The following is a 24,686-nucleotide window of genomic DNA, read 5'->3' as shown; positions in this document are numbered from 1 at the left end:
AATTTATTCTACATTGTTCTTTAAACCCAAAATCAAAACTTCACTTATTCCCTGTTGTACTCTGTGTAGTAAAATGGGTTTCCTCTTCTTCCTCTGCACGAAGGAAGAGACCTTCCTGTGAGACACTGTTTTGTCCACTCGAGTGGAAAATTGCAAGGCAGTAATTCTATCATGACCCACAAAGATCACTGAGTGTGAGCTCCAATGTGAATTTTTAATATTTAATTCACTGTTTCAGGGATATATTTGTTATAATGATAGTAAATGTTATACTTGAAGTGTGACATAATTTACTGATCAGACTCTAGAAGAATCAGATGTTCTACTGCAGAGAAATGAACACTTTCTAATCCTAAATACATTTAGTGTATATATTTTATGTATTTTGATTTTGTCTAAGAGTTAATGTCAATAATAATAATAATAATGTAAATGGAGAAAAATGATAAATCATATCAGCACCAGCCAAATCTTTAAATAAAATTAGGCCATTTTACAGTTTTAAATCGCAGCTAGAATTTTTACAAATGTACTATTTAAAAAAAGTGTGTCTAGCAATCCATTTAAAAATAAATTTAGGCTAAAAAAAACTGAACTAACTACACCATAATACAGTAAGTTGCTGGAATAGGTAAAACTCCACATGTGGAGCCACAGGAAAAAAAAATGCTCAGATACTCAGAAGAGAAACCAGTGAATATAGAAATGGAGGAGAAGAAGAATAAAAGGAAGAAGAAATAAATAATAAATTAGACAAATACATAATTTTTTCTTAGTGGATGTGCTAAGACAGGTTCACCATCTGTACAGTAGATGTTGATAGGGCAGATAAGAAAGATGATGCTGTGATACACATTGTTCTGTACTGGATCTTTCACTGTGAATACTTTTATCCAACAAAGAAAAAAACAGTACTTTTATTGCCATCTGAAAGTTGAGCAGCACTAAGATAGCTAGAAAGCTGCATCATAGAATAAGCCTTTTTATTTTTATTTTTTTACCTATTATAGATGAAACATCTCAAACTTACATGACACAGTCAGTGTGATGATATCACTCCACTCTGAGAAGAAATAGTCCCTTCTGCCCCGGCAGCTGTATCCTCCACTGTCAGACTCAGTAACTGTGATTCTGTGTTCATTGGATGTTGGAGGTGTGTTTAACTTGGCTGGAGTCCATTCATACGTCCACTGAGCTCCTTCACCTCCCTGAATCTCACATCTGACAGTGACTGTCTCACCGCTGTATATCTGAGGCCAGGATGGCTGCAGGGTCACAGTGGGCTTACTGGGAACTGTTCACAGAAAAATATTCATAAAATAGAAACAAAATCAACAGAGAAATATTAAGATATGTATTTCATAATAATGGTAAATTTGTTGTTTTATAGTTAGGAATGGACCTGCACAAAAATAAAAAGATCATTTTGTGTTCATTTAACAGATGGAGAAAAACAGTGAGACCGTGAGGAGAGACTGTATGACTATATGACTGCCTTTTCTGGTGCCACTGTGGCTGTGGGTTTATCTGCTCTTATGAAAAGCACATATACATACATGCACACACATATACTACCAGACAAAAAGTTGGACACATGTTCTTATTTAAAGGTTTTTTCTTTATTTTCATGACTATTTACACTGTAGATTCTCACAAGACATAGCCACCCCTCACTTCAATTACTGCTTTACACACTCATTCTCTCAATGACCTTCATGATGTTGTCACCTGAAATGGTTTTCCAACAGTCTTGAAGGAGTTCACAGAGATGATGAGAAATATCAAACAATCAAACACAAGAAACACAAGCCAGATGGGATGGCACATCGCTGCACGATGCTGTGATAACCACGCTGGTTCAGTGTGCCTTCAGTTTTGAATAAATCCCCAACAGTGTCACCAACAAAGCAGCCCCACACCATCACACCTCCTCCTCTATGCTTCACGGTTGGAACCATGCACGTAGAGACCATCTTTTTACCTTTCCTGCGTCGCACAAAGACACGACAGGTCGAACCAAACATCTCAAATTTTGACTCGTCAAACCAAAGCACAGATTCCCACTGGTCTAATGTCCATTCCTTGCATTTCATGGTCCAAACAAATCTGTTCTGCTTGTTGCTTTTCCCTAGTCGTGGTTTCTTAGCAGATATTTGACCATGAAAGACCGATTTGCACAGTCTCCTCTGAACAGTTGATGTAGAGACGTGTCTGCTACTGAAACTCTGTGTGACATTTATCTGGGCTCTAATCTGAGGTGCTGTTAACTTGTGATTTCTGAGGCTGGTGACTGGGATGAATTTATCCTCAGCAGCAGAGGTGACTCTTAGTCTTCCTTTCCTGGGGCGGTCCTCATGTGAGCCAGCTTCATCGTAGCGCTTGATGGTTTCTGTGACTGCACTTGTGACACATTCAAAGTTTTAGCAGTTTCCAGACTGACTGAAGTTCTTAAAGTAATGATGGACTGTTGCTTCTCTTTACTTAGGTGATTGGTTCTTGCTATAGTATAAATTCCAACAGCTGTCAAATAGGGCTGTCAGCTGTGTACCAAACTGACTTCTGCACAACTGATGGTCCCAACCCCATTAAGGAGGCAAGAAATTCCACAGATAAACTCAGACAAGGCACAGCTGTGAAGTGAAAACCATTTCAGGTGACAACATCATGAAGCTCATTGAGAGAAGGCCAAGGGTTTGGAGCGCTATAAACAAAGCAAGGGGGGCTACTTTGAGGAATCTAAAATATAAAACATATATTTTTTATGATTTTTTTCTTTGATACATAATTCTATATACCTTCCTTCATATCTTTGATATCTTCAATTGTATAAATCTACAATTTTTCTGACTAACAATGGAACATGCTTTGTAGACCATTGAATTCATCCTGTGCTGACCATTATGACATTTGTCAAATGGAGATCACACAACAAACATGACTTACTTGATACTGACAATGTGAAGGCTTCACTCCACTCTGTTGAAGAATATGAGTCATCTCTGCGTCGACTCTTACACATGTAGTCTCCACTGCTGGACTCAGAAACTCTGAATGTCACATCATTATTGTGTGTCCACTGTGTGGGTGTGCTGGGTCCTTTCCATAGATAATACCACTCAGTGGTTTCACCTCCTTCCTGCACCTCACATGTCAGAGTGATCGTCTCACCTCTGAATATCTGAGGCCAGTTGGGTTGTTGTTTTACAACAACTTTATTGGAAACTGTTTACACATATTAACAGTTGAGATACAAACAGAAACATGAAATCAACACAGAAAACTTAACATTGCATGTTTGATAATCATGAGTGAATGTATATTTCAAACTAAATGACTGAACTCACTGGTTTTCTCAATGGTGACATCATCACTTATATCAGTGTAGTAAACTGGGTTTCCTCTTGTTCCTCTGCAGCGGTAGATTCCTCCTTGAGATACTCTGATATCTCTGTTTTGTTGATCTCTGATTTGAACTTCATAGTATCTTTGGGTTCGTCTGAACCACTTATATTTCCATCCATCAGAGCTCTGCACAGAGCAGGTCAGTGTCACACTGCCCCCTACTGGTATAATTGTTGTTCCTGCTGTCAGTGTGGCCCTGGGTTTATCTGCCATTAATTTGCAGGAAAATGTAGAATAGATTGTCACTTGTCTCAGGAAGATATTTCTTATAGTACTGATCACACTTTAAATATTCACTGAGTAGTTTTGTATAAATGAGTAATAGCAAATCAGACATATTAGACTGTGTTAGAAAATCAAATTCCCTCTGATTTATTACCTGCCTATATTATATAATTTCCTCCTTGCCCTCTGCGGGCAGTCTATCTTTCAAGTTCGGGTCCTCTACCAGAGGCCTGGGAGCTTGAGGCTCTTGCGCAGTATCTTTCCTGTTTCTAGAACTGCGCTCTTCTGGACAGAGATCTTGGATGTTGGTTCCTGGGATCTGCTGGAACCACTCGCCTAGCTTGGCATCACTGTACCTAGCGCTCCGATTACCTCTGGGACCCCTGTTACCTGCACCTTCCACATCTTCTCAAGCTCGTCTCTAAGCCCTTGTTACTTTTCCATCTTCTCGTGTTCCTTCTTCCTGATGTTGCTGTCATTCGGTATCACTACGTCTATCACTAAGGCCGTCTTCTTCTGCTTATCTACCACCATGGTGTCCGGTTGGTTAGCCACCACCATTTTTTGCAGCTGTAACTGGAAGCCCCACAGGATCTTAGCTTGGTCATTGGTCTACAATGTTCCCTCTAATTTTTCATGCATCTGAGCGAACACACAAACTCTGTGAGGGATCCCTTGGACCACTGTAAGCAACAACAGACGTGTGCACTGTGGTCACGCCAGCATCGAATCCATACAGGTTGTAAGAACCCTTTTGGGTTATAGCACCACTAGGGGGGGTTGCCCTACTATTGTAGTAGTTGTGGGAGTCTCCTAGTGGGTGTGTTGTTGTTAGCGGCAGCCATTCCATGCTGCTCATATTCTTTCTCTCAAAGAAACCTTACTGTTGTGACCAGCTGGCGCCGGCGATACCAACCTCCGCGCATGCATGCACGGACGAGTACAGCCGTGGAGTCCTGGCTTATGAGGTGTAATGTTGCTGGACCTACTAGTCGCTCCTTCCTCGCCAGACTGCTGTTACAAGGTTACATGGTTTATAAAAATAATCAAATTACAGCATTTAAATTTATATTAGACTACTTTTAATTAAGTGCTTTAGCCCACTTACAATGAAAATTAAAAACAAATCTTGTTCATGACCTGTGTAGCATGTTAACACTATTGGAAGTAAAAATAACTTAAACTCTAATTTGGAAACACAACTTTTTTATTTATTTTTTTTATAAAGCTCTGACTTGTATTGTGAGTCTGTGGTCTGGGAGAGAGTCCCGAAACTCTCTGTCTGTAAAATACAGTAAATAATGACCAATGTTGGGCAATTAATTATATAGTTACTTCTTCAAAAAAGTAACTGAGTTTTGCAAACAAAGTTTTTTTGCAGCTGTTTACCTAAAAATGCAGCCAAGGTGGGGGGTTTTTAAATAAACATTTCAAACTATTTACAGAACAATCAGCTGTTCTGCATCAAATTTGTTACCACACAAATTATTTGTGCCACTCCAAAAAATAATTTCTGTCCACTATGAGATAAAGGAGAACAACAGCCTGATACCTGCAGGCCTGACAACAGGAGATGTATCACTCCTGTAACACCTGTAACATTCAGCAGCCGCCTCATTGTTCTGACACACACAACAAAACTATTGACTACACTACACACTAACTACACAAGATAACACACTAACTTTAGACTCCAAGCACGCTAAACATTGCAAATCTCTCACATCTCAAAACACCGCTGTCACTCCTAAAAATTCCCCACTTCCTGGAAAACTAAGTGTCATGCTGCCATATAATTTTTTGATTGGTCGACATGGTGCATTTTTCTACCAATAGCAAAAGGTGGGGTTTTTTTGGTTTTGTTTTCGCTCACAGGTGGAAAGTCTTTCGAGCGTTTTCCTTATAAAGCGCCGTTTTTACCGTTTCTTCCCACAGTAAATATAAACAACGATAGTGATGGTAAATTCGATTCTTTTTACTGAATCGAGTTTTAATGAGTCACTCACCAAAGTGAATCGGGTTTCTTGAGTCATTTGAGTCACTGAGTCAGTTGACTAGAGAGTGCAAAAATGTATATTTTCACTCAAACTTAATTTGTTTCTCTTTTAATGTAAATCCTACTGCTAAGATGAATGATTGTAAAAGAAAACAAATATTTTTTTAGAGCAAAAAAGAGCAAAAAAAATTCTAAAGGGAACATTTATTTATTTTTATTTTATTTTATTGGTATTTTCCTTAAATGTGTCAAATATATCTAATCTAAATGTCCACTGAGCTGTGAGCCAGGGGGCGGTAAAGCACCTTAACATTGGTTGCCAACCAAGAAGAAGAAGAAGCTGTGAGCCAGGAGGAGGGGTGAGTGAGTGATTCGTAACAGGAAGGGAGGGGGTGAGTGAGTGAGTGATTCGTTCAACTCGTTTGAGCTGTGAGCCAGGAGGGAGGGGTGAGTGAGTGAGTGATTCGCCTTACACTATGATTCAGCACAGCAAGGGAGGGGTGAGCGAGTCAGTGATTCGTTCAACTCGTTTGAGCTGTGAGCCAGGAGGGAGGGGGTGAGTGAGTGAGTGATTCGTTCAACTCGTTTGAGCTGTGAGCCAGGAGGGAGGGGGTGAGTGAGTGAGTGATTCGCCTTACGCTATGATTCAGCACAGCAAGGGAGGGGTGAGCGAATCAGTGATTCGTTCAACTCGTTTGAGCTGTGAGCCAGGAGGGAGGGGGTTAGTGAGTCCTGAGTGATTCGCTTATGCTATGATTCAGCACAGCAAGGGAGGGGGTGAGTAACTCAAATGTGCTGTTAGCATGCTAGCTGAGTGATGCTACTCTGAACCGAGGAGCTATTGTCTTGATGTGAGCTTCTACTCAGGGTTTTTTCTTCCAGTTCAGAGCAGGAATGTTTTTGTTAATAAACTGGCTGTTATTTTTCCCCCACAATTTTAACTATAAGCTAGATATATTTCTACTAATGGAATTAGCTTGCTAACAGCAACAGGGATGAGTCAGTGAGTCAGTTGGGCTTGTGAATCATGATTCACGAGTCAGTAAAGTGATTCTCGAGTATTGAACGATTCGTTCACGAATCGAACATCACTAAACAACGATAGTATTCAGGAAGAAAACCAAACATTGCATATATTTTTATCATAACTCTGGTTTTACGTGGCCTATCAACACAATTTAAAAACTGGTATAAAGTCCACACTTTTCCCGTCGATTGTTCCATCGGTCCTGCTCACATCTCCAATGGTTGTACACGTTGTCATTAACGTGGCTTCACTCCACATCAGCCACACCGCTTTGCTAGCTGAAACACCGGTGTCGGCACATAAGGACGCTGTCATAGCCTGTCAACGACGTTAATTAGCCGCATATATACGAATGTGAATCGCATTATTGGCTGGAGTAGCCAGTCACTGGCCACTTACTGACTCGCACTGCAAAACAAAATGAATTGTTAATGTATTTATTTTCCTTTCAATTCAGGTTAGATTTTTTTTTTTGTGCGCAACGCAGTTTTTCTGTGGGCAGAGATCGTGCCAGCAGTGCGCAATTGTGCACGTGTGCAGCTTAGGGGGAACATTGGTGGTCTCCCATTTTGACCTGAGGGCTTCTAGGCCATACTCGGCACAGATGTTTCTGTATACTATGCCGGCCACTTGGTTATGGCGTTCCATGTATGCCCTGCCTGCTAGCATCTTGCACCCTGCTGTTATGTGCTGGATTGTCTCAGGAGCATCTTTACACAGCCTGCCCCTGGGGTCTTGCCTGATGTGGTAGAGCCCAGCCTCTATGGATCTTGGGCTCAGAGTTTGTTCCTGTGCTGCCATGATTAGTGCCTCTATGCTGTCTTTCAGTCCAACTTTGTCCAGCCACTGGTAGGATTTCTGGATGTCAGCCACTTCCTCTATCTGCCAGTTGTACATAACGTGCAGATACTATACTATATTTTCATCCTGTTTATTTATGATGGAGCAGCAGGTCAGCATTGGCGTCTCTATACCAGCTGAAAGTTGATGACACAAAGTGGTGACAAACTGTCTACAATGAGGCTACTATCAGCTGCAGCTCTTTGTCTGACTAACAATGGAACATGCTTTGTAGACCATTGAATTCATCCTGTGCTGACCATTATGACATTTGTCAAATGGAGATCACACAACAAACATGACTTACTTGATACTGACAATGTGAAGGCTTCACTCCACTCTGTTGAAGAATATGAGTCATCTCTGCGTCGACTCTTACACATGTAGTCTCCACTGCTGGAAACTCTGAATGTCACATAATTATTGTGTGTCCACTGTGTGGGTGTCCTGGGTCCTCTCCATTCATACTCCCACTCGGTGGTTTCACCTCCTTCCTGCACCTCACATGTCAGAGTGATCGTCTCATCTCTGAATATCTGAGGCCAGTTGGGTTGTTGTTTTACAACAACTTTATTGGAAACTGTTTACACATATTAACAGTTGAGATATAAATAGAAACATGAAATCAACACAGAAAACTTAACATTATATGTTTGATAATCATGAGTGAATGTATATTTCAAACTACTGAACTCACTGCTTTTCTCAATGGTGACATCATTGCTTATATCAGTGTAGTAAACTGGGTTTCCTCTTGTTCCTCTGCAGCTGTAGATTCCTCCTTGAGATACTCTGATATCTCTGTTTTGTTGATCTCTGATTTGAACTTCAGAGGTTCTTTGGGTTCGTCTGAACCACTCATATTTCCATCCATCAGAGCTCTGCACAGAGCAGGTCAGTGTCACACTGCCCCCTACTGGTATCATTGTTGTTGCTGCTGTCAGTGTGGCCCTGGGTTTATCTGCAATTAATTTACAATAAAAAGGTAGAATAGATTGTCACTTGTCTCAGGAATAAATTTCTTACAGTACTGATCACACTTTAAATATTCACTTTTAGTAGAAATGACTAATTACTCTGCATGTGACTTATTGGACTGTCGTGGGTCTATGAATTATTTAAATGGAAACATTAAATCAATGAAAATAACTTCCAGTCAGTTTCAATGTGGGAATTTTGCCACGGATGGCCGACCATAAGTGTTCAGTGCAACGCGTTTTATCTTCCTTTTCCCAAACAATCATTTTGAATACGTTTTTGATAGTAGTTAAAAATACTAAAACACTACTATTAATATAGTACTATTTAATAGAAGTAAAATGACTTTATAAACTCTGATGAGGACACATAGTCTAGGTATAAGAATGATAAACCTCTTCCACACTCCAAAAGAAATAGTTCACCTACTAATCAGAAGGTTAGTGGTTCGATCCCTGGCTCCTCCAGTCTGCATGTCGAGCACTCAGTTTAGATAAAGTATGTGATTGGGTGAATATGGCATGCTGTACAGAGCACTTTGAGTAATCCGGGAGAGTAGAAAACTGCTGTGCAAGAATCAGTCTATTTACTATCTGAACAGAGTTTCGTCCTGTTACCTTTGCACTACTATGTTCCAGCACGTTATTACTACATGGCTTGCTTAAGGTACACACTAGGCTGACATCTGGGGCCAGAGTTGAAACTATTCTGGGCCAGCAGTGTGTCTGCAACTGGCCCGTGGCTGCACAGAACTTACACATGGCCCACATATCGCAAAGAATGGTGGCACAGAACAGGTTTGCCACTCTCGATAGAGGACATTGAACAACATCTACCAATTCGGAACCACGATTTTAGAGTTCTGGTTGATTGGAGCTGGCTCGGACCTGGGATTATTGAAGAACAAGAAGCAGCTTCAGCTGTTCAAAATCCCACAAGGCTGGCCGACATGATAGACGATGGGCAGGGCTGTGAGTACTCAGACTGTGTTTATTGAATGCAATATGGATAAGATCTTGGAGAAGAAGAACGGGAATTGAGACACCTGGTGACCAGTGACAGACATTAGACAAACTGTAAAATTGGATGCAGTTTGTTCGTACTAACCAAAACAACTACCATCTTCATCTCATGCGGCCCCCTGGCACCAGCTGGATGCTCAAGCCAAAAGCTGACGGGAATAACAAAAATTCTCCTTAGATAACAAGACTGTTGTGACTTTCTCCCCCTCCTTCAACACCACCCGCGTCAACACAAGATTGTTGACTTTTGCCTAACCGGGTGAAGGGACAGTTTCTCTCGGCTGAACACGAAACACACACACACACACACGTACACTGACACAGACCTACACTCACCCCCATCCAAACACATTGTGTCAATGTTGTGAGATGTGATGATTAATGTGCTGAGGTGTTTTTTTCTGTTCTCAAACTGATCTCCCCCAGTCTGGGGAGAGTTCTTTTTTCTCCTTATCTTTCCTCATGTTGTGCATTTTCCATTGTTATACCTCTCTGACCTGTCTTCCCCGTGATGTTTGTGTAATGTATGTATGGTCGGAAGGGCAAAAAGGCGCTGGCAAGGCTGACAGCCTTAACCCAATTTCCCTCGGGATGAATAAAGTATTATCAATCAATCAATCTACAGTGTATTAAAAATATTGTATGTGTTGTAATGATATGGAACAATAACCTTTGTTTTGTGGATCAATCAATCAATATTACAGGCTGTGCTTGAGTTTTTAAATAAGTTGATGTAAATGTAAACATGAAAACATTAAATGTCAGCATGAATCATGGTCCAACTCACATGAAACTGTCAGTCTGAAGGCATCACTCCATCCTGTTAAGAGATAGTCACTGCTACCCCGACATCTGTAGTCTCCACTGTGGGACACTGAAACTCTCCTGTATTCACTGGATGTTGGAGGGCTGTTTGTGTTGGGTGCTGTCCATTCATATTTCCACACCTTTCCTTCACCTCCCTGAATCTCACATCTGAGAGTGATTGTCTCACCAGTGAATATCTGAGACCAGCTGTGCTGCAGTTTCACTGTGATCCTGTTACGAACTAACAAAGAAAAACATGCAGAAGCAGGTTTTTATCATAATTATTTTAATGCTGATTTGTTGTGCAGGAATGTTTAAAAGCAACTAAAATAGTATGTAGTACTTGTATAATATAATATAATGATTCTTTCAGTGTCCAGACACTCAGGTGTTTGACCCAAGTACTTTAACATTTTGATAAACCTCTGTAGTTTTGATATAACCAACTTAAACTCTTAATTGTAAATCTAAATAAAAAAAGATGAATCAATTTGAATTGATTACATTTTACTTATCTGTAATATTAATTAGAAGAAGAAAAAGAAGAAGAGGAATGAACTCCTCATTCTATGCCTGCACGGACATGTTTTGTTCCAAATGTAATTTTTAAACTCACCAGTTCGCTGAAGTATGATGTCACTGCTGTCCTCTGTGTAGTAAACTGGATCTCCTCTCCCTCCTCTGCAGTGGTACAGACCTCCTTGTGAGACACTAATAACTCTGTTTGCTTCATTTCCTCTCATGAGCTGAGCTTTAGAAGAGACTGAATCACGTCTGAACCAGTCAAACTTCCAGCCAGCAGAGCCCTCCACAGAGCAGCTCAGTGTCACACTGCCCCCTGCTGGTATGATTGAACTTTGTGCTGTCAGTGTGACTCTGGGTTTACTTGCTGTTGAAGAAACAAAATAAGTAAAATATAAAATCATTATCAAGAATAAATTTGTTACAGTATTAACTTTAAACATGAGTCATTTATCTGCAAACATCAACCAGATATTAAAAACCCTGCATGTGACACATTAGACTGTTTAACAAACTAAAGATTTCACTGATTTATCATTCTCTTATCAAACTCTCATCTCTGTACATTCCTCTTTACATTGCTGATATTTTAAGAGCCTCCATGGTGTCTCTACTTTCTGTTTGCACAGTGAGAAAAACTGTTGTCCTGAGCTGCCTGCAGACAGCTGGATCATTGTTGGAGTTTTCCTGTTAAGACAGATGTAAACATGAAAACATTAAATGTCAGCATGAATCATGGTCCAACTCACATGAAACTGTCAGTCTGAAGGCATCACTCCATCCTGTTAAGAGATAGTCACTGCTACCCCGACATCTGTAGTCTCCACTGTGGGACACTGAAACTCTGCTGATCCTGTATTCACTGGATGTTGGAGGGCTGTTTGTGTTGGGTGCTGTCCATTCATATTTCCACACCTTTCCTTCACCTCCCTGAATCTCACATCTGAGAGTGATTGTCTCACCAGTGAATATCTGAGACCAGCTGTGCTTCAGCGTTGCTGTGATCCTGTTACGAACTGAGAAAAAAAAAAAAAAAACATCACTGCTTCCAACAGCAGCTTTTTATCATAATTGTGTGAATCATTTGTTGAGCAGGAATCTTTCAGAAAAACTCAAATATTAATATTAGGATTATGTTATTGTGCAGATTAGGGCTGCAACTATCAATTAATTTAAAAATTGGGTATTCTATCGATAACTGAGTATCTGAATAACACAATACTAACGATTCAAAAGAGAACACAGGTTTTTTTTAAAATAAAGTTCTCATGGTTTTCCCTTTTGGAAATTACAGTTTTAATAGTTTAATTGCATCTGTCGAAAAAACTGAACCCTTTATTTGCAGTATTGTATCTTCGAGATGAAGTAGATTTCATGTGTGTCCACGTGTGTGTTTTTCTTGCATCTGTGTGTGTCTGCATAATTGTGTTACACAAAATAACACTTCTCCGGGCTCTTTCCCGCCATATTTTCCAGAATATCTATATCTACCTTCGGCTTGTCCAGCTGAATTAAAGGTAAGTGACAATATATGCTGGCTGCCCCTGTAATGCGCAGTCGAAATATTAACTGTCATCTCTTCCCATTCGTCTGACTGGTTGTCCAAGTGACGCGCAGCAACATCACAGAGCGAAGTGTGTGTGCATGTGTCCATGTCTGCTGTCTGCGGTCCGTTACGGACCAACTCCCTAACTCGTTTAAATATTCAATTTAAAATCTTAAAGAAAGCAGATGTTGCGATCTGAAATGAGTGTGTTATATAAACTTTTCTGTTCAGATCAATAACTTTAGACATCATTAACCCACTGATTACTCTGCACTACACGTGATTTGTTGGTTTTCAGTAACAAGGATTTTTTATTCATTTTGTTTAAAAAATCTACAACAATAATAAGCAGGACTGAACTTCTCATAATGTGTCTGAGTTTTAAACTTTAGACTTTATTTTTTACTCTAAATAAAATGTTTAAACTCACGAGTTTGCTGAACTGTGACGTCACTGCTGTCCTCTGTGTAGTAAACTGGATCTCCTCTCCCTCCTCTGCAGTGGTACAGACCTCCTTGTGAGACACTAATAACTCTGTTTGCTTCATTTCCTCTCATGAGCTGAGCTTTAGAAGAGACTGAATCACGTCTGAACCAGTCAAACTTCCAGCCAGCAGAGCCCTCCACAGAGCAGCTCAGTGTCACACTGCCCCCTGCTGGTATGACTGAACTTTGTGCTGTCAGTGTGGCTCTGGGTTTACTTGCTGTTGAGTTTAGAGGAACAAAAATAAATTAAAAACAAAAAGTAAATAATAATCCTCACCATTAGCTCCACAGCTGGAGCCAAGTCATTACTTAATGAATTAATTTACATTTTATCCATCCATTCTCTTCTCCTTATCCTACTGCTTAAATCGTGTTGGCAGTAAATTATTTGTCTTTGTGTCACGCATGTTTTTATAAATAAATCCCAAAAATCTCTCTAAAAAAGTTGGTCTGGTCACATATCAGTAAATTGGAGTCTTGGTCATATGTTGACTTTTCAAAAGTGAATTTTGTCAGTGCAGCTCTGGGTTTACTTTCTGTTGAGGTTACAGGAAAAAGCAAAACATTGAAATCATAGTTTTATTTCAGGACCTGAAATTTATCACACTTTAAATTTTCATTTAAAGTTTAACAGCAGACAGAAATGAATGATTACTCTGCATGTGACACACTAGACTGTTTAACAATTTAAAGATTTCACTGATTTATCATTCTCTTATCAAACTGTCATCTCTGTATGTTCCTCTTTACATTGCTGATATTTTAAGAGCCTCCATGGTGTCTCTGCTTTCTGTTTGCACAGTGAGAAAAACTGTTGTCCTGAGCTGCCTGCAGACAGCTGGATCATTGTTGGAGTTTTCCTGTTAAGACAGATGTAAACATGAAAACATTAAATGTCAGCATGAGTCATGGTCCAACTCACATGAAACTGTCAGTCTGAAGGCATCACTCCATCCTGTTAAGAGATAGTCACTGCTACCCCGACATCTGTAGTCTCCACTGTGGGACACTGAAACTCTGCTGATCCTGTATTCACTGGATGTTGGAGGGCTGTTTGTGTTGGGTGCTGTCCATTCATATTTCCACACCTTTCCTTCACCTCCCTGAATCTCACATCTGAGAGTGATTGTCTCACCAGTGAATATCTGAGACCAGCTGTGCTGCAGCGTCACTGTGATTCTGTTACGAACTGAGAAAAAAAAAAACATTGCTCTTTTCAGTAGCAGGTGAACAAATGTTCTTTTTGGTTGCAGGAATCTAAGACTCAAATATCAATATAATATAAGAGTCTTGAATCTGTGTTGGTTTCTCAGCCAACTGATTGAAAATTAAAAGAGTTTTAATATTTGAACTAGTGATCTTATTCAATTCAATTCAATTCAATTTCTTTATTGTCCCACAAGGGGAAATTAGTTTAGCAGCAGGATAAAAATAAACAGAACAATACTATAAATATTAATGACAACAATAATGATAGAAAGTCCAAGGACAGTTATTTGCCATTAAGGAGACAAGACGCAGTAGGGATAAAAGAGACCTGGAGTCTTTTTGTCCTCCTCCTCGGTACTCTAAAACAGCGGCTGGAAGGCAACAACTCAAACTCACTGTGAAGTGGATGGTTCAAACAATTAATAATAGAATGAGCCTTTCTAAGCACATTTCTATTGTAGATGGCCAAAAGTCCATCTTGCCAGCGCCCTGAAATTTTGCTAGCAGTTTTTACCAGAAGTCCCAACCAATTCTTATTCTTCACCGTCAGGTTACCAAACCAGGCAGCGATACAAAAAGACATCACAGATTCGATAAAACTTCTATAAAACAAAGACAACATCTCAGATGAGACATTAAAGGATCTCATTTTCCTTAAAAAGAACAGTCTTTGTTTAACTTTTTTAGTAGTGGCATCAGCATGAGATTCAAAACACAGTTCATGGTCAAGTACCACACCTAGATATTTATAACTCAACTATCCCAATATCAGCATTTTTAATGATAGTAGATGATGAGCTATAAGAGGACTTCCTAAAATCAATAATCATATCCTTAGTTTTTGACACATTAAGTGAAAGGAAGCACTCATCACACCAATTCACAAAATCATCTACAACCTGTCCATGGCCTGACTCATCCCCCACTAGAAGACTGACAATCACTGTGTCGTCAGCAAACTTCAGGATATGTCTGTTCGTGAAATTGCTGCAACACTCATTTGTGTACAGAATGAACAGAAGGGGAGAGAGGCAACAACCCTGGGGTGATCCAGTAGAGGAGAGCACATCAGAAAATACATGATTCACCCTCACACATTGTGACCTATTGGTCAGAAAGTCTGTCACCCAGCCGACCAGACTAGTGTCAAGCTTAAAATGATTGTAAAGCCTGTCGGCAAGTAAGAAGGGTTGAATTGTATTAAATGCAGATGAAAAGTCAGCAAATAATAATCTTGCATGGGTGTGGGGGGCCTCAAGATGCTTATACAAGAGATGCAGGAGTGTGACAACAGCATCCTCCACACCTCTCCCTGCTCTATAGGCGAACTGGAAGGGGTCAAGATGGTGTTCAACATGCATTAAAATCTCCTTCTTAATTATCTTCTCAAATGACTTCATCACTAAAGAAGTCAGAGCCACAGGCCTAAAATCATTCAGTACCTTAGGAGAACTGCCCTTAGCAACTGGAACAATGATAGCATGTTTCCAAATCTTAGGTACTGTCTGTAGCTCTAAAGAAAGTGAGAAGATATGGTGAAAAATCCCACTCAGCTGATCAGCACAAGTTCTCAGTACCTGTCCACAGATGTTGTCAGGTCCAGGACTCTTGCTTTTTGTGTGTTTCTAAAAAGATAAGCTACCCCCCTCTCATCAATACAAATTGATGGGGGAGTGATAGTTTTTTCCCTCAGTGTGCTGGTCTGCCTAGAACAGTCATAGTTCTCAAAACGAAGATAAAAACTGTTAAGACTGTCTGCCAGATGTTTGTCAGAGGTAAACCTCTCTAAGGTAATACTACTTTTACCTTTCGTGTGTAGCCCTGCCATTGTTTTCATACCAAGCCAAGCTCTTTTGAGGTTGTTACTGCTGAGTTCTGCCTCAATCTTATTTCTGTACCTCATCTTGGCAATCTTTATTACAGCCCTCACCTCCTTCCTCAATATTCTCTCAGTGGGAATGTCTCTTAAAAACAGATGTGGCTATCTGCAATTAGTATGTTTTATATTTGCTTTTATATTGAGATGAAGAACATTAGTAATCATTTACCCACTGATTACACTTCTTGAGACATGATTTAGAAATGGTTAATAAATACGCCACACACTCCTGTTATATGTGTAAATGTGTAAAAAAGACTTTGTCATTTTATTCTGTTTAAATATTCAAACTCACCAGTTTCCTGAATGGTGACTGAGTCACTTTCTGTTATGATGACATTTTCCCCTGCAGGTTTACAGGTGTAGTTTCCTCCTTTCAAGACAGAGATAACTCTCTCTGATATATTAGACATTGCTGACGGTTTTTCGGATGAGGTTTCTCTGAACCACTCAAATTTTAAGTTGGTAGATTTCTTCACATCACAGGTCAGTGTCACACTGCCCCCTGTTGGTATGGTTGTGTTGTTTGCTATCACAACAGCCTTGTCATGTTCTGTAAGTTAGAAATACAACAAAAGCAGAAAATTGTTCCGAGTGTAACAATTGGGTTGAAACTTAATTTGTTTAGTTAATTTATGTACTGTTCAACTTTATTTTGAAAAGTTTTCAGTTTCTAAATTTACACAGCTGTACTGGAATTTGACTGGGGGGAGGAAACTTGACCCATGTGTGTATATGTGGGTGTATGTAAGTGCATGTGTGTGTGTGTGTGTGTGTGTGTGTTTTCACCTGATGGAACTTGAATATGCTACTGCTGTGATGGAGATGTTTATTTTTATTACTTTTCATAAAGGAAATATATTTAATTGTTTAGGACATTTTAAGTGTGAGCTATAGCTCAGCCTGGTTTGAGTGTAAGTAGGTATTGCTGTACTACTGTATTTTTTTGTTTGTAAAGATGTTTCAGTAAAGGAAAATAAATGTTTTCTTGTGTGTATGAAAGGTCATGTGTGTTCACACGCCATAAAATACATTTGTGAAGATAATTTATATTGGAATATGTGTATGTACATGATTGAATATACAAAATAAGTTAAATAGTCATAATTAATGGTTGCAATACTGTAACCACTGCAAAACAGAAATGGTAATTAATTAGTTTAAAATGTTTCATAGCTAAAGTAGAAAGGATTAATACTATTTCTTGTTTGAAATAGTATCAGTCCATGGTGTTTAATCCTTGAGTGGATTCTGCTGGATCACTAATTTTATTTGTAAAGGTGATGAAACAAATGCACAGAAAGAGACACATTTGTATCAGTGAATCACACTCTTTGGCTCTTACCTGGCATTTCTAAGACTGAAATGTGTTAAAGGAAATTCTAAATATATTTTACATTTGCTAGTTCAGCTCCCTCAGCCCCCTCCATCCTCCAGTACAGGTACAGCTTCAGATGTGCTGGGGCCACTGGAGTTTCAGCCCTAAATACTGGGAACCTGTATCTCCACACTGCCACATGACAGATTCAGGTGAATCAGATTCTCTCTGGCTCTCACTGAGCCTTATCTCTGTTTTCCTGGACATTCATCTATCATCATGTGCTGGGCAGCGCTCCCTCCTGCTTCCTGTCAGTCAACTCAAATCAAATCTAACTCACCCTGTTCCTGGCTTTGTTCACCAAATCAGAAAGCTGGTTCTCTCCCCATGGATAATCAGCCCCCTACATTTACCATAGACACCTGTTTCTCTCAGCTACTGGTGTCTGTGAAAGTAAATTCCTGATAATTTTGTCAGTTCTTGTCTGTGTCTGGATTTTGATTCAGCCGTGACAACATATAAACAGAAAGATGCAGGAGATGCATCAGTGCTGTTCATATTTTGTAAACAGGAAGAAAAAAACTGTCGTACCTTCAGCATTCACATTGAAGAGTGTACTGATCACTGAAATCAAGATTGAAACATCATCAAAACAGCAGCAAATCAACTCACTATGAACTAAAACATTTTTTAAAGTAAATTTTCAGCTCGGAGACTCATCCTCAAATTTCTTTGCTTGTATGCTCTAAACTAGTGATGTAAAACAGCAGCAAACAGCAGTCTTTCCAACACAATACCCTGCTTTAAATGGACACAAGGTAGTACCATTCGAATTCACAGAGACTTGTTAACCACCTCATACACTTTAATTTACACCAATATAGTTTCTTAAATTGGTCACAAGAGAAAGTTAGTGATGTACTTACAGAACAACTCCAGCACGCAGAGCAAAGAGCGCTTCATCCTCACATCCAGCTCTGCTGCTCTCTGATGCACAGCTAAGCTTTCAGTGTTTTACTTTTCACAAATAAGCAAAAGAAAGAGATGCTGTGCTTAATATAGATGAGACCGTAACTTCTTCTTCTCAGTGGCTTCCATGCTTCCTTCCCTTTTACACTGAGCTCAAACATCTGCTATAACTTCAACCGCATCAGTGTTTATGTTTCCTGTCCATTCAGAACATACAAGCTTGTTCTCAGTGTTGTTCTCTTTCTCTGTGTTATATAAGAAAAACTGTTCTGTTACTTCAAGCCAGGCAAAGCTTTCATTTAGGTTTAGTTTTACTTCTGTCTTCTTTGGAAACTCATTTTTTTCCCATACAAAAAACGTCATACAAATCCATACATTTGGATTGCTATAATTCTGGAATATTTGTCTGGGTTTTTGAGACTGTCAGTGGCCGGATGGCAGCGTATCATTTATTTCTGACTGTCCTGAGCAGGTTCATGCAAACATGCTGGGCCCTAGTTGAGGTGAACAAACTTGCTTTGATATAATTAGACCAAAGAATATGCCTATAACAGGAAACAAGGTTAAGATACTGCCTTTTAAGTTGCAGGAAAAAAAATAGACTTTTAGCTAGTTTTTTGTATTATTACAATGGAAAACATCGTTTCACTTCTGCTTTGATATGTAAATGTTTTCATCTTGTGGTTGAATTTCAGTTAGAAGGTGGTTGTGACCGGATTATTAATGTGGCTGAACTGATGGAAATGAGATGCAGTTTTTACAAACCAGAGGAATAAATAAACCAACACACGAATTCATTTTCTTGCTTGCTAAATTGCAACAGTACAGATGCACACAGACCTAAAATACCAAAACACAATAATCAATCTTTGTGCCGAAAACTATATATTTTTTAACTGAAAACAAAGCATGGCACTCAGTAAAGAAGCCATTGCCATGCTTCTTTGCTATTCTACCATGTACCATGTGTTCACGTGTTCCTTGTTTGCACTTTCAAGGTAGTTTGTAGCACCAGGTTCTCGACTCTAAAGCAGCCACCAAAAATCAGGATCTTATTGATCCAGCACTATTAAAAGATTTGAACTTTATTAACAATTTATTGAATAGTATGTTTTTGAATTTTATAGCAGTACTAACTTTAAAAGTTGAAAGCATATTGAGAAATACACAAAGCAAAAACCATGTATTGCCTCATTATGCTAAACAGCTGACTGAATTTTCTGTTCCCCTTTACACAAAAAAGATGTGATATGTCAGGGATAAGATGCCACCATATACTCACTAGAGGTTATGTGCGAGCAGACGACAAATATGTTTAGTGCATGTGCAATCAGTTTTTATTTTGAATTATGTAGCAGACATTATATATAGTAATTAAAGCACATCATTTGCGAAATAAAACTGAAAAAAGGAAGTGGCTAGTCAGTAATTAATGTCTGCAGCAACATGATGACAGATGAGAGTGGAGTTTTAAAAACTTGGTATCTTGAGTTCTGCCTATGATCTATCTCTGCTATCAGCTGTCAGAGCTCAATCATGTTCTTTGGAAGGCTGCACAAATTCAGCTAAAACTGTTCTTCCTCTTTTTAGTTTAGTAGGCCAGAGAAAAAATGATAAAGTCACTGTGTTTTTTACTTAGGAGATACACAATACACAAGGACCCACAGTGACACTGGTGTCACCGCCCCTTTACACTTAGAGAAAAACTATTTATAATGGTTTAACTTTGACTTTTAACTAATAAAGTCCCTAAGTGACGTCTACTGCACAAACTAGTTCAGTCATGTGACAAGTGAGGCACTCTGGGTGTTCAAGTCACCATTTTCAAAGTCTTGGTCCACCTGGTTAGCTAATGAGACCACTCTGCTAATTTTAAAAACTTTCTTTTCTTTTTGCAAAGGTAAGCTTTTACTCATTCAGCAATTCTAAACTTTAGATAAGATGTCATAGGTCACTTGTAACCTAGTTTGGTAATATTTCTGAAACAATTTGATCTATAATCAGTTTGTTAAATATCGCTGTGACAAATATGTCACATCGGGCATTAAACTCCAAATTTTCTTAAAAAAAAACTGATGTGACATATTTGTCACAAAAAGACAAAAACTGATCATTTGCTTAGTCAGTTTAGCTTTTTCAGTTATTTTAAGTAAATATATTCTTTGTTGTTAAGATGCAGAAGACAAGTGCTGGAAGATCCGTCCATGGCTTGAAATGTTTCGCAAACAATGCCTGGATATCGTCCCAGAGGAGTACAACTCTGTTGATGAGCAAATGGTGCCCTTCAAGGGGACACACAGCCCAATAAGGCAGTATGTGAAGGAAAGCCCCACCCTGGGGATTGAAAATCTGGCCCCGGTTCTCATCCTCTGGTATGCTCCATGATTTTGTTGTTTATCAAGGTGGTACTGGGAAGAAGACTTTACTTGGGATTGGAGGAGATGTTGTGGTGAAGTTGTGTGAAACTCTGCCAGCTGAGCAAAACTACAAAGTTTTTGCTGATAACTTCTTCTCCTCAGCCCCACTTGTGCTCACACTTCTTCATTGGGCTGATTTATTTTATTTTTTTCCAAGAAGCTTGTTGAAGTAAACCAAGAAGTGTTACCATCATTATCCATGTTAAGAATTTGAAAATATAAAGGAAATTCTGTTTTAAAAGCAAGAAAGTGTTTACAGAATTACTTTCTAAATATGGAACAAATGTACCTTGTATGCCCAATGTGACGCATATGTGACATTTCAGATCTGGGGCAGTGGGTGGAGCTATTACAAAAAAAAACTTCAGAAATGTGTTATATATGATTCATTTGATATAACTTACAACCCCGTAATTTTCATGAAAGTAGAAATAGGTCTGGGTTCTTAAGGGTTAAGTTGCACTTGCATTTATTTTCACAGACATAATAACTCTGTGAAAGGCCTGTACCAAATAAACACATTCATTTATAAAATTCCTCAGCCAACACTTATGTTCAGTGGAATAAGTGGTAGCAAAGTTTCAGTCCGTGGTGGTTGGGTGTGGTTTGTGGTTCAGCTGCAGGGAAGGGGTGGTGCAGTGGGTTCAGGGGGAATGCCAGAGGAGGCTGACCAGCACAACTGCTAGGCATCAAATAATATTCTATCCTGTTTTGCACAGTAGCAGGACCGGAACTGATGTGTGTGATTTCTGGAAGGAAACTGTCTGAGACTGTATGTGTGTACATTGGGAGATGTGCTACAAACAGACTGATTATAATCACAAGCCAAAGAAAGCTTATTCACCACAACAGTAATTCATCACTCACTATAGCAGCTTATTTAAACTCAGAACTTTCTACTAACCACACATCAGAGCCAGGCTGATGTGTGAGCTATGGCTGATAAAAGACAGAGTACATGCTTACTGTATTGCTGTGATGGTTTCTAGAGCATGTATGACTTTTGTTGCCATGGAAACCCTGGCAACCCTGGCTCATTGGCTGAAAAACAAGAGAGGAGACTGACAGAGGTGATAACTAAGTAAGAATAGATTAATGACAATATAAATAAAGAAAACATGATTGTCAGCAGGTCAGTAGTGTAAATCATGCATGTATGTGTGGCAGAGTGTAAAGATAGCAAAATAACTCAAGAAATCATGCTGCAGCTAAGTAAGGATGTGGATGCCAAAGTCAGGACAGAGAGAAGCCTTCATAGCCAAGCTCACTGGGTCCAGGTGAAGCTCATGCAGGTAGTTAGCCTGCTGCACAGTACAAACAACATAAATCCAAGACTGAGGGAACAATATGCCAAGAGGTCATCACACTTCTAAGGCATGTGCTGAATTTAAGTGAATAAGGAGATTCAGTTTTACAGACTCATCTGCAAAAAAAAAAAAAAAAAATGGAATGCTGCATGGAATGTAAATTTAAAAAAAAGAGAGAATTGTGATTTGAAAATCTTATAAATTCATAACTTAATCTAGTTTTGTAATTTTTTTAATCTTTGTATTATGGTACTATGTTCTGTATTATAGATATATTGATAGCCTTCAGTTTATAGTCTATAGTTTATAATGATAGTTTGTTTTTGTTTGTTTTTTTGTTTTTTATCTACGAAACGCAGAAGCATTCCAGAATAATTTTTGTGAAGACTGTGAATATATGATCATAAAAATACATAATGTCTAAACATTCAGAGAGACTATAGAAACTGCATACAAGGACAAGGCTGAAATCTGGCATGAAAATCACAGTATGATTGTATTAACAGGAAATTTTCCAGGTTAAAAGTAGAGACACTTCATATAAGATAGACTCAGTTTGCATTTCACTGTGGTGTTGTTTTTTGTCCTTTTCAAATACAAATTCAAAATGATACTTCACTGACTTAAATGCTGTTCTTGCTGGCATAATGATCGCTGAGCTATCTGACACAACCTGCAATCCAGCTGCCAGGGAGTAGGGGAGGGACGGAAACATACAGATTTTCTAAATACTGATTTTTGCTGTTGGTGATGTTTGAGTTTGTTTGTTGGCAACAACAGAAATGGGGAAATACATTTAAATGTAACCTGCTGTTTATAGTATATTATTTGTTGTTTATATACTGCCTATACAAGTTTCAATAGCTATTCAGCAGGGTGGCTTTGACGTATAAAGGTTTGAAAAAAACATGGGGAAAATATTGAAAAGACCAGATTTATTTTTATTTTTTTAAACAGACTCATACAGGCTGTGTTTCAGTGTGAGAAATTTTCAGTTTCACACATTTTTTGTTGCTTTTTTCCCACCTTCCATGTCTCAGCACCACAATGACCACAATTATTTTTCATTGCTTTTCACACAGTGTCTTGCATACTTAAATGTAACAGTGATAATTATCAAAGTGATTTTTCCACTGTGCTTTTGTCTGAACTCCTTGTTTACTCTCTGCTGTGTGCTGATACAATGAAAAAGACATCTCATAAACGGAAGGCTTTTGGCTGAAACCACATAATTAGTTTCCCCATTTTTGGAAATCATGAGGCTTTTCAGTTGATAAAAATAAGCCAGAGGCAAAATAGAAAGTAACCAATAAAAGTCTTTTACACCCAAAAGAGTAGCAAATAAGAACATTTATTTTATTCACAATATATAAAATGACTCTAAAAAGGGCTAAAAGATAAATCCTTCTCAAATAGAATAACAAAAGACGATAAAACTAAGACAGGACAAACAATATAACTAAAGTAAAATGGCCAGAGCAAACCTGAAGTCCAGCAGTATCCAGTTTTCATGGCAACAAAAGTCATGGCAAACAACTCTGACTTTAAGTTGCGCTATATTAAAAAATAAATATATGATCACATATTTCAAACTATTTTTTTTTTTTTTTGCGGCTGTTGGAACAGGATACATTCAAAGTTTTATACAAAACCTTTAACAATGAATATTTCTTTTTAAAAGTGTATTTTAAAAATATATAATCTTCATAAAAATGAGAGCATAGATATCAGAGGAGCAAGAGTGGCTTCATAAAAGCTTCTTCTTGGCTTTGCTGCTACAGCTCTCCTCACTGACCTGTAAGACAAGCACAAAAAGACAAAGTGATTTCCAACATGTAAAGATATTATGAGCTGAAGACATTTAATAATGTGAAGAATAAATCAGCCTGCATGGCAGCAGAATTACTGAGAGAGCTTCCTGATGTGACTTCAGAATAAACTGCTGCATCAGCTGCAGGACTTGATTTTCCTGTGAATGAAGAGAAGATCATTGAAAACAATAATATCATTAACCAGGAGGAAACTTGATGTCTCCACTAATGCAAAGATAAAAGAGTTCGATCAATTTTATTAATCAGCTGCTTGAATAAATAAATATAAATATTAAAATAAACAGATTTACATTTTAAGAGCAGATAAACATGTTGAACAATATTCAGTGGAGATGATGGCAGACTTTGCTCACCTTTGTTTTTCTTGGCTTTTTCTTTTTTGGGCTGTTTGACCTCAGCATACATCAGACTGTCCTCTAAAAGAGACGTCAGAGCTCAGGACACATTTGTTCAGCACAGATATGATGACAAGAACATTACTACAGAGTAAAAACATGAGAGAAACTATTTAGTTTGGGGACATATAGATGGACAATACCATACTGTACAATAACAATATCATTCTGTATATGAAGCAGACAAACTTACACTAAACTCTGAATGGCCCTCGATGTGTATAAGATTCAACTCTGCTGATGTGTAGTGGTCGTATGTAGTAGCTAAGCTTGGTAAGTGAATAACTAAACTCCATGTTGACCTATAATTACCTGCAATATAATGATGTGATGACACATTCAAGTACAAACACTGAATGAGACTGTTGTGACTGTACCTGCAGCTCCCGTCTGCACCTCAGAGTAAACAGCACTCTGCTCTGGTTTATGATGCTTCCCTGTTAAGATGATCAGACAAACAAATTAAAGTCATTAATGTTGAAGCAAAACACTTTCTAACCTTTCTTTTCT

General features: G+C 38.6%; 1 protein-coding gene and 1 long non-coding RNA gene across 2 annotated transcripts in view; both read right to left on the bottom strand.

The window, feature by feature from the left end:
• The window catches only part of LOC116320064 (basement membrane-specific heparan sulfate proteoglycan core protein-like), an 84,460-nt gene that overhangs the window by 13,616 nt on the left and 46,158 nt on the right, over positions 1-24,686 (bottom strand). The window contains exons 8-16 of the mRNA XM_039609856.1: positions 12,796-13,068; positions 11,569-11,835; positions 10,914-11,189; positions 10,278-10,538; positions 8,188-8,451; positions 7,798-8,070; positions 3,345-3,608; positions 2,944-3,222; positions 1,031-1,294 (exon numbers count right to left, since the gene is read on the bottom strand). Coding sequence (XP_039465790.1) covers positions 1,031-1,294; positions 2,944-3,222; positions 3,345-3,608; positions 7,798-8,070; positions 8,188-8,451; positions 10,278-10,538; positions 10,914-11,189; positions 11,569-11,835; positions 12,796-13,068 — 2,421 coding nt within the window. The remainder of the gene's footprint in view (positions 1-1,030; positions 1,295-2,943; positions 3,223-3,344; positions 3,609-7,797; positions 8,071-8,187; positions 8,452-10,277; positions 10,539-10,913; positions 11,190-11,568; positions 11,836-12,795; positions 13,069-24,686) is intronic.
• Positions 23,709-24,613, bottom strand: LOC120439149. Its single transcript, XR_005612411.1, has 4 exons — positions 24,554-24,613; positions 24,135-24,197; positions 23,856-23,918; positions 23,709-23,744 (listed from the first exon to the last, which is right to left on the bottom strand). It is a non-coding gene; the product is annotated as an uncharacterized LOC120439149 (long non-coding RNA).

This window comes from Oreochromis aureus, linkage group 3 (assembly GCF_013358895.1).
Source record: "Oreochromis aureus strain Israel breed Guangdong linkage group 3, ZZ_aureus, whole genome shotgun sequence".
Classification (NCBI taxonomy): domain Eukaryota; kingdom Metazoa; phylum Chordata; class Actinopteri; order Cichliformes; family Cichlidae; genus Oreochromis; species Oreochromis aureus.
Note: the sequence above shows the minus strand (reverse complement) of the source record. Positions and strands in the feature narration are given on the sequence as shown.